General features: G+C 54.3%; 1 protein-coding gene across 1 annotated transcript; it reads left to right on the top strand.

Moving 5' to 3' along the window:
• Positions 1-970: 970 nt before the first annotated feature.
• On the top strand, positions 971-1894 carry LOC311199949 (olfactory receptor 14A16-like; the record flags this gene model as incomplete). Its single annotated transcript, XM_084274104.1, has 1 exon — positions 971-1894. The coding sequence occupies one exon, from the start codon at positions 971-973 to the stop codon at positions 1892-1894; it is 924 nt and encodes a 307-aa protein (XP_084130230.1).
• Positions 1895-10673: the final 8779 nt, after the last annotated feature.

Raw genomic sequence — 10673 nt, forward strand, 5'->3', positions numbered from 1 at the left:
GTCGGCTGTGCTGACTGTGGTAGATGAGAACTTATTTCCCCTCTCAAGAATATAAAATTAAAACTCATTACATGTTCGAGCGTCACCTGAGCCCTGCACACACAGAGGTTCCCAGGGCAGAGCCCTGATGCCAGGAGGGGTCTGCAGAGCAGAGCTGAGCACAGGGCAGGTTGGATGAGGTCTGTGAGCACAGAGTGGGAGGCAACATGGGCAAAGAGAAGCAGCTCCAGGGACAGCTCTAGGCAGCAGAGACATTGTCAGGGAGGGAGAAGGAGCTGCTTCTAGCTATTCCATGGCCGAAGAGATTTGGTGCCTCCCTGACATCCCCTGCAATGCAGACACTTTCCCTCAGTGACCCCCTGGTTTCTGCCACCCAGCACAGACTCTACACCCAGAGATCCAGTATTTCAGGCTGAGTCTTCTCTTTGGCAGCCCAACCTCCAGTAAGGAGAAACCCCTGAGTGCCTGTCAGTCTGTCTGTCTGTGCCTGTCCTCCCAGACTTGGCTGGAGCATTTCTTGCTCTTTCTCCTCCTGTCCTTGCTGCCTTTGTCCCACTGTTACTTGGGGCTCTGGGCATGTCCAATGGTGGCGATGACACTGAGTTGACCCTGAATTCAGGACCTCCATTTATAGCTACAAAGCTCTGCTCTGCTGTCAGGTGAAATTGGAGTGACAGTGCTGAAAAGCTCCTTCCTATCCACAGGGGATTTAGTCTGAGATCACACCATCCTTCTATTTACTGACTGCTGCCAGGCAGGACTGAGTTCTCCAGAGCCCACAGTTGACCCTCCTCCCAGCAGTGGCACGCTCAAGCCAGCACAAAGCAGACCTACCAAAAGGGACCTGACAAAAGGCTTCCTGAATACAGAGTCAATGTGAATTAGAAGAGTTTTTCCTTAAAGAAGAGTTCCCTAACTTCTCACTGTGCGTTTTCTTCCTCTGTCAGGTCTCCACACTAGACAGCAGCAGATGTCCAACAGCAGCTCCATGAGCCAGTTCCTCCTCCTGCCCTTTGCAAACACACGGGAGCTGCAGCTCCTGCACTTCTGGCTCTTCATGGGCATCTACCTGACTGCCCTCCTAATCAATGGCCTCATCATCATCACCATAGCCTGTGACCACCACCTCCACACCCCCATGTACTTCTTCCTCCTCAATCTCTCTGTTCTTGACCTTGGCTGCATCTCCACCACTGTTCCCAAATCCATGGCCAATTCCTTGTGGGACACCAGGGCCATTTCCTACACAGGATGTGTGGCTCAACTCTTTTTCTTTGTATTTTTGATCACAACAGAGTACTGTCTTCTCACTGTCATGGCCTATGACCGCTACATTGCCATCTGCCACCCCCTGCACTACGGGACCCTCCTGGGCAGCAGAGCTTGTGTCCACATGGCAGCAGCTGCCTGGGGCAGTGGGTTTCTCTATTCTCTCCTGCACACTGTCAGTACATTTTCACTCCCCCTCTGCAAGGGTAATGCCCTTGACCAGTTCTTCTGTGAAATCCCCCAGATACTCAAGCTCTCCTGCTCAGATGCCTACCTCAGGGAAACTGGAGTCCTTGTATTCGTTGTCTGTTTAGTTTTTGGGTGTTTTGTTTTCATTGTGGTGTCCTATGTGCAGATCTTCAGGGCTGTGCTGAGGATCCCCTCACAGCAGGGACGGCACAAAGCCTTTTCCACCTGCCTCCCTCACCTGGCCGTGGTCTCCCTGCTTCTCAGCACTGCCGTGTTTGCCAACCTGAAGCCCCTCACCTTCTCATCCATGTCTTTGGACCTGGCAGTGTCATTTCTTTACTCGGTGTTTGCACCAGCAGTGAACCCCCTCATCTACAGCATGAGGAACCAGGAGCTCAAGGATGCCCTGTGGAAACTGATTACAGGATATTTCTAAGCAGCAATAAACTGCTCAGATGACCAACCCTATAAGGCACGTTATCACCACTCCCTCTTTAGAAGGGTTTTTAGTTCTTTTTTTTTTCTTCTCGTTTGTCTAAGCTAACCTTAAATCTAATTAGTTGTAGAAGTCTTGAGTTCTTTAATGAGAAAGACTTGAAGAGACATGATTTCTGGATGTTAATGATGTATTTTCTTCTGGGTCCACAGACTTCAGATACCAAGGGGAGAGTGAGAGTCAGGAGTAATGCCCAAAGTACCTTGAAGCACTAACAGGCCCCACTGGGAGCCATTCCTGACAAAGCTTCCCCATGGGCTCATTAGAGCAGACAACTGGAGGCCATGAGGACAAACACAGGAAAAGCACAGGCAGCTCTGATGCTGAGGACATCCTGGCTTGGTCTGATGAAGCAGAAATGCCAAGTGCTGACCCCCAGCTTCTGGGCAGGGAGATCCTGACCCTCACCTGTGTCTCAGGGCTCTTCCTTGGGATATGAGGAGTGTGACACCAAGGGTAGGACAGGGGTAGGACACATGGTTTGCCTCCCCTGGGATGGGTGCAAGGAGGCAACGATGCTTCATGAGTATGAGGACAATGTGCCTCCTCTGAAACCTCTGTGGCAGGGACATCAGCCATAGGCAAAGGGCCAAAGATCTCGTTTCTATCAGGCTTCTTTAGCACAGCCAGGAACTTTGCCCATCTGCACCACAGCCCGTCCCACACTCCCCCAGGCCTGTGCCTGCTTCCCTGCAGGCTGCTGGCACCCAACGCCCTTCCCACCTGGTTCTCACCCCACACTGACAGCTCAGACTGCTGTCTCGCCCTGCTCACCAGCTGTTCCTGCAAGCACAAAGCCAGCAGCTCATCCACTCTTCCTCCAAGTTGTGTTCTGTACCTGTTGCAGTTCTGCATAGCTGGGTTCTGGTGGAGAAGGGGGAGCTGCAGAAAATGGCTCCAGCAACAAGCAGCTGGAAGCTCTTTCCACACCCCAGAGAGTAAACATTGGACGATTCAAGGGCAGAGGCTCTGCTGAGCAGCGCCGAGCCCATCAGCGATGGTCACAGCACCTCTGGGAATCACATTTAGGAGCAAAGATACCCCACAGCTGCATTTTGCCCCCAGAGAAGGGAGTGAGAAGATGTGAGGAGCAGTGCAGACATGAAGGCTGGTGAAGTGGAGGAAGGGGGCACCCCAGGTGCCAGAGAGAAAGATGCCCCTGCAGCCCCTGGAGCAAAAACATGGTGGAAGTGGTGTCCCCCCACAGCCCATGGAAAAGGCCCAGACCCCACCTGCAGCCCCTGGAGAGGCCCCACTCTGGAGCAGGGGGAGACACACAGGAGATGCTGTGACCTGTGTTGGAGCAAGTCACTGCCAGCACTTGCAGCCCGTGGAGAGAGACAGAGACACAGAGATGAGCAAGGGAGAGATTGGCTCAGAACAGGTTTGCTGGGAGGAGGCTGGTGACCCTGTGGAGGACTGGGACTGACAGACATTATGCTTTATCACTGCCCACCATAGCAGTGACCCACGCTGGGGCAGCTGGGGAAGAGCTGAAGCCCTGTGGGAAAGGACTCACACTGGGGAAGCTGCTGAAGAACTGTCTGCCGTGGGTGGGACCCCACGGTGCAGCAGGGGGAGGGAGTGTGTGGAATGAATGTTCCCCACATCCAAGGAGGAAACCAACTTGCAAGGAACTGGGCATAGTCCCCATTTTCCCAATCCCTGCCCCTCCCTGTGCCACAATGGGGGCAAGAAGGGAGTGAAACCATGACTAGAGTGAAGTCTACTAGGAAGGGAGGGGTGGGTGAAGGTGCTTTAAGATCTGGTTGTGCTTCTCATTATCCAACTCTGGTGTCACTGTGTGTGTAGTGCAGTGTAATAAATTAGAGAGTTTTCTTTCTTTCACTGTGTTGAGTCTGTTTTGCCATGTTGTTGATTACAGGACAATCTCTCCCTGTGCTTATCTTGACTTCTGAGCCTCTCACTATATGTTTTTCTCCACTGTCCAACTAAAAAGGGGAGTGATAGACTGACTTTGGTGAGCATCTGGGCTCCAGCCAGAGCTAAACCAAAACACAACCCCATGCAGAGCTAAAGGCTTGAGGAAAGCTGGCTGGAGAGCTGTCAGGAAGAGAAAGACCTAGGGGTGTCAGTTGACTGCAGGCTGAACATGAGCCAGCAGTGTGCACAGGTGGCCAGGAAAGCCAATGGCATCTTGGCTTGTATCAACAGTAGTGTGGCCAGTAAGTCTGGGGAGGTGATTGTGCCCCTGGACTGGGCACTGGTGAGGCTGCACCTCGAGTGCTGGGTCCAGTTCTGGGCTCCTCAGTATCAGAAGGACATTGGGGTCCTGGAGCGAGTCCAGAGAAGGGCAACCAGGCTGGGGAAGGGGCTCTGAGGAGCAGCTGAGGGAGCTGGGGGTGTTCAGCCTGGAGAAGAGGAGGCTGAGGGGAGACCTTCTCCCCACCTCCCCTGCCCTGCCAGGAGGGTGCAGAGAGGTGGGCGATGGTCTCTTCAGTCAGGGGACAGGAGATGGGACAAGGGGCAATGGCCTCAAGCTGCCCCAGGGCAGGGTCAGAGCAGATGGGAGGGAAAAAACTTTTACTGAAAGAGTTGTGGGGCTGTGGAACAGGCTGCCCAGGGAGGGGCTGAGTCACCTTCCCTGGATGTGTTTAAAAAAAGGGGAGATGAGGTGCTCAGGGACCTGGTTTAGCACAGGACAGGAAGGGTTGGACTTGATGATCTTACAGGTCTTTTCCAACCTGGTGACTCTCTGATTCTGTGACCAAACTCCCAGTCTGGCCATGCTGGTTCTGTGACCAGACTGAAAGGGGACAGCTCAGAGTCCTGAATGTGACCAGACTGACAGTGCTTGGGAATCACCCCCCAATCTAAGCCAACCCCCCTCAGATGGCTGAGGACCCTCTGGAACACGTGGGGGGTTATTTCCTGCCAAACTCCTCTACCCATTTAATGCCAGAGGGACACCAGAGGAGCCAGTGCCTTCTGCTCACTCTGCACAAGGCCACTTGTACCTGAGGCTGCGTCAGGGTGACCATGGTCACACAGACCACAGGACCGTCACGGAGCAATGCCGGGTCCGGGGTGTCCACCTGGTTGGTTGCCATGGTCACCTGGGATGGGGACACGTGGATGTCACTGTCACCACAGAGCACCCACAGAACCCTCCTAGCTCCCATGGGATCCTCACAGGGATGTTCTAGTTCAGGTTGAGGAGTTTCAGGAGGATGTGGTGGACCTCTCTGCTGGCTGTGATGGAAAAGGGGGGTACATGGACATAGTGGGTGGGTGCTGAGACCCTCCAACTTCCCAAGGACCCACCCTGGCCTTGATCTCCACCCTGAAATCTCTCCCCAGACCCAGAACACACCAGGAGGGTCCCCAAACCCCACCATGGGGTTCTCCAGAAGGTCCTCCAAGCCCTGCCACAAGCTCCAAGAACCATCACTGAGTCCTAGAGCCCCACAATGAAGCTCTCTAGAGAGTCAGTGACCCCCACCCAAGCCCCAAGGTCCCTGACTTCCACCATGGGATTTTCTAGAGCATCCAGAGCAGATCACTTGGGACAGCAGGGACAGGAGGTCCCCAATCCAAACACCATTTGGATCCAGCGCTGAAGGTTCCTCTACAGAGAAACTCCAACCTGCAACACTGTGGCATCTCCCCAACCTGGGAGAATCCACAAACCTGCTGGGAACATCCACCACCACCACCACCCACCACCCAGAGCACTGACACCAGGAGATGGTGACCCACCTGATATCAGCATGATGGTGATGCTGCTGTCAGACTCAGTTGGGAGGATGCCCACCAGTACATTCCTGTGCTTGGGCAGGACCCACGATTCATTCGGATTCAGCAGGTCCCAGTTGATGGTGCTTGAGGGGCCGGGGCTGGGGAGGAGCCAAGAAGCTCCCAAACCGGCTGTTTCTGAACCCAAAACCTCCCTGAACAGGTGTTTCTTACACCAAGAGCTCTCCAGACTGGAGCTCCTGAGTCCCAGAGCTCCCTCCAGCCCAGTTTTGGGGCCCGAATGTCCCTGGATTCCTGCGTTTAAGCCCCAGAGCTCCCAAACTGGGTTTCTCTCAGCCCCAAATTGCTGCTCTGAAGCCCAAGAAGCTCCTCAGTGGTTGTTTCTGAGGCCCCGGAGTTCCCCACCCTGTGGTGCCTGAACCAAATTGCTCCATCAATTTGTCTTTCTCGGCCCCAAACCTCCCTGAAGCACCATTTCTGAGCCCCAAACTCTCCAAATCGCCATTTCTCAGCCCCAAATTGCTGTTTCTCAGCCCAAACCTCCACAGATCCCCTGTCCTGACCCCAAACCTCCAGCAGTGGCCACATCCAGCTGCCCATCCATATCCCGAGGGGGTCGTGTCCCACCACCCCAACTCCAGCTCACACCCATCTCCAGGAGACCATCTCCTCTTCTCCTCCACCATCCCCATGGGGCTGGTGAGGAGTCGGCGTCTTCTCCAGCTGGAGGTGGGCAGAAGGTTTCTCACTTGCCTGTGGATCTCACCTCACAGGGAGAACGTGTCCAACCTCCAGCAGATGAGGAAAACCAGTCAGGGTCTTTCCACCTCTACCAACCCCTTCTGCTGCCTTCTGCTCCCTGGGAGCACGAGGTGGCCGCTGCCCTCCAGGCTGGAGGCAACGTGGAGCCACGGTGGGTTTTGGGCTCCATAACGTGTCCCAGGGCTGGGAAGGGCCGTGGGACGGGGGTGCAGAAGCGTCTCCAGGATTCAGCAGGAAGAGCAAAGAACTTGGTGGGGGGGTTGGGTGGGTGGGTGGTTGGTTGGTTGGTTGGTTGGTTGGTTGGGTTGTTGGTTGGTTGGTTGGTTGGTTGGTTGGTTGGTTGGTTGGTGGGTGGGTGGATGGGTTGGTTGTTTGGTTGTTTGGTGGTTTGGTTGGTTGGTTGGTTGGTTGGTTGGTGCGTTGGTTGGTGGGTTGGTTGGTTGGTGGGTTGGTTGGTTGGTGGGTTGGTTGGTGGATTGGTTGGTTGGTTGGTTGGTGGGTTGGTTGGTTGGTTGGTTGGTTGGTTGGTTGGTTGGTTGGTGGGTTGGTTGGTTGTTTGGTGGGTGGGTTGGTTGGTTGGTGGGTTGGTTGGTTGGTTGGTTGGTGTTTTGGTTGGTTGGTGGGTTGGTTGGTTGGTTGGTTGGGTTGTTGGTTGGTTGGTTGGTTGGTTGGTTGGTTGGTTGGTTGGTGGGTGGGTGGGTGGGTTGTTTGGTTGTTTGGTGGTTTGGTTGGTTGGTTGGTTGGTTGGTTGGTGCGTTGGTTGGTGGGTGGGTGGGTTGGTTGTTTGGTTGTTTGGTGGTTTGGTTGGTTGGTTGGTTGGTTGGTTGGTGCGTTGGTTGGTGGGTTGGTTGGTTGGTGGGTTGGTTGGTGGATTGGTTGGTTGGTTGGTTGGTTGGTTGGTTGGTTGGTTGGTGCGTTGGTTGGTGGGTTGGTTGGTTGGTGGGTTGGTTGGTTGGGTGTTTGGGTGGGTTGGTTGGTTGGTGGGTTGGTTGGTGGGTTGGTTGGTTGGTTGGTGGATTGGTTGTTTGGTGGGCTGGTTGTTTGGTGGGCTGGTTGTTTGGTTGGTGTGTTGGTGGGTTCATTGGTGGGTTGGTTGGTGGGTTGGTTGGTGGGTTGGTTGGTGGGTTGGTTGGTGGATTGGTTGGTTGGTGTGTTGGTGGGTTCATTGGTGGGTTGGTTGGTTGGGTTGGGTGGTTGGTTGGTTGGTTGGTTGGTTGGTTGGTTGGTTGGTTGGTGGGTGGGTGGGTGGGTTGGTTGGTGGATTGGTTGTTTGGTGGGTTGGTTGGTGGATTGGTTGTTTGGTGGGCTGGTTGTTTGTTTGGTTGGTGTGTTGGTGGGTTCGTTGGTGGGTTCATTGGTGGGTTGGTTGGTGGGTTGGTTGTTTGGTGGGCTGGTTGTTTGGTTGGTGTGTTGGTGGGTTCGGTGATTGGTTGGTTGGGTGGGTTGGTGGTTTGGGTGGTTGAGTGGTTGGGTGGTGGGCTGGTGGGTTGGTGGGTTGGTTGGTTGGGTGTTTGGGTGGCTGGGTGGTTGGTCAGCACCAGGGATCTTCTGAGCTGGTGCCTGTCAGCTGCATCTCTGGTCCAGGAAGGTCCATCATGGCCACATGTGGATCCAGTGGTCCCACAGGGGACACCTGGGAGGTCCCACAGAAGATGTACTACAGGGTCCCACACCTGGGAGGTCCCAGTCCTCCTCCCAGTGCTCCAAGTACACCTCCCAGTGCTCCCAGTCCACTTCCCAGTGCTCCAAGTACATCTCCAAGTACATCTCCCGGTTCTCCAAGTTCACATTCCAGTGCTCCCAGTCCACCTCCCAGTGCTCCCAGTCCATCTCTCAGTGCTCTAAGTTCACCTTCCAGTGCCCCAAGTTCACCTCCCAGTGCACACCTGTGCTTCTGCTACAAGTCCTGGTACAGCTCCCAGTGTCTACCAGAACTGACACACCAGTGCTCACCTGTTGCTCCCAGTACAGCTGCCAGGGCCACACCAGTACAACCCCCAGTGCTCCCAGTTCACACCAGTGCTCCTAGTGCACACCGGAACAGGTCCCAGTACTGCTCAAGTGCTCCCAGTACAGAGTCCTGTACAGCTCGCGCTGCTCCCAGTACAGCTCCCAGTGCCACACCAGTGCTCACAGTGCCACAACAGTACAGCTACCGGTTCTTCTCCAGTGCTCCCAGTTCTGCTCCCTGGCTCTTCCCAGTGCTCCCATTTTACAAGTGCTTCCTCAGTTCTCCCAGTAGAGCTCCTAGTGACACACCAGGGCTTACAGTGCTTCCCCAGTCCTCCCAGTGCTGCTGCATCACTTCTCCCAGAGCAACACCCCTACAGCTCCCAGTGTCACACCAGTGTGGCTTCCAGTGCTGCACCAGTGCTCCCAATTACAGCTCCCAGTGCATCAGTGGTGCCCACAGTTCACACCAGTACACCTCCCAGAGCTGCCCCAGAGCTCCCAGTGGCACACCACTGTTCCCAAATACTGAACCAGTACAGATCCCAGCACAGCCCAGTGCTGGCAGTACAGCTCCCAGTGCTCCCAGTGCCATGCAGGGAGAGCTCCCAATGCTCACACAGTGTAACTTCTGAGCTCCTCCCAATTCTCCCTGCACTGCACCAGTACAATACCCACCGACGCACCAGTGCAGGTCCCAGTGCTTCCAGGGAACACCAGTAAAACTTGCAATGCACAGCAGTACCTCTAGTGTTGCACCAGTACAATTCCCAGTGCTTTTCCAGTATGCCCAGTGACACACCAGTGCTCGCAGTACCAGCCCACTGCTCCCAGTCCTACTCTCTGGCTCCTCCCAGTGGTCCCAGTTCTGCCCCAGTTTCCCCAATGTTTCCCTACATGTCAGCAGCATCATTCTCTCCAGCACCTCCTCTGCCAACCTCCTCGGCCTTGGTGTCACGCAGCTTGTTACATCTTCTCACTCCCTTCTCTGGTGGCAAAATGCACCTGCCTGCAGTTTGTTGTTCTCATTTAGGTGATTCACTGATGCGCTGTGACCATCGCTGATTGACTTGGTCCTGGTCAGCAGCAACTCTGGCCTTGAATTGGCCGATGTTTACAGTCTGGGACCTGCAGAGAGCTTCTAGAAGCTTCTTGCAGAAGCCATTTCAGCAGCACAGCTACATAAAACTGCTAGACCAGGGTGCCAGGCAACTGAGGTCACAGGACACCAGCTTTCTGGAAAATCAGTGTCCCAGGAAACCAGCGGCCCAGGAAACCAGGGCCTAAGAAACAAGGTGTCATGGAAACCAGCATTACAGGAAACAGGCATGAATGGGAAAAAGGGGACATGGGAAACTGGGGGCATGACAAAACAGTGGCACTGGAACTGGGGAGCGAGGGAAACCAGGGTAAGGAGACCCTGGTGTTCTGGGAAAACAGGGTGCCAGAAAAATGGGCATGCAGGAAAGCAGCATGAATGGAAAAATATGGCCTGGGAAACTGGGGACTTGGGAAACCAGTGGCATGGGAATCGGGAGGCGCAAGATACCAGGAGCATGGTGTCGTGGTTTCACCCCGGCTGAGGGCCAAGATCCACGCAGCTGCCTGCTCCTTAAAGGAAAAGAGCAGGTTAAAGGGAGGGGGGGGGGGGGGGGGGGTGGTGGGGTGAGAAGTAAGGGAAGGGAAAAGGAAGAGGAAGGGGCAAATAACCCCAAAATCAAGAAATTAAGATACCCGTGGGTTGGGATAAGGATAGTTTACTAAGATAACAGAAAGATACAATGTAACAATACTAACAGGACTTCAAAGCAAAAATATATGAAGCTGTTGATACACAATGCAGTTTCTCACCAAACCAAAAAACTCAGGCCATGCCACCCAGAGCCGTCCCAGAACCCGACCGTCCCCCAAGAACCGCGCGTCCCGGAGCTGCCCCAGGCCTTCCTCCCGTCAGCCCCCCGATATCCTGGGCAGGATGTAACTGGCGTGGAATACTCTCTTTGGTCAGCTCGGTCACCTGTCCTGGCTTCGCCCCTCCTTTCTCATGAAGAGCTGAGAAAGTCCTTGACTGTCTGACAGCAATTAACAACATCAGGGTGTTATCAGCACTACTCCCATTTTACTCTCAAACACAGCATTCCATCCGCTGTTACAAATGAATTTAACTCCATCCTGACCAAACCCAGGACATTATCCACCCCTTATTCCATACCATTTACGTCATGATCAAATCCAACCATTTCTTGTTTCAGACACATATATGTGTGTACACATGTATACACAAACATGT

Source organism: Gallinula chloropus, assembly GCF_964237585.1.
Source record: "Gallinula chloropus genome assembly, chromosome: 22".
Lineage (NCBI taxonomy): Eukaryota > Metazoa > Chordata > Aves > Gruiformes > Rallidae > Gallinula > Gallinula chloropus.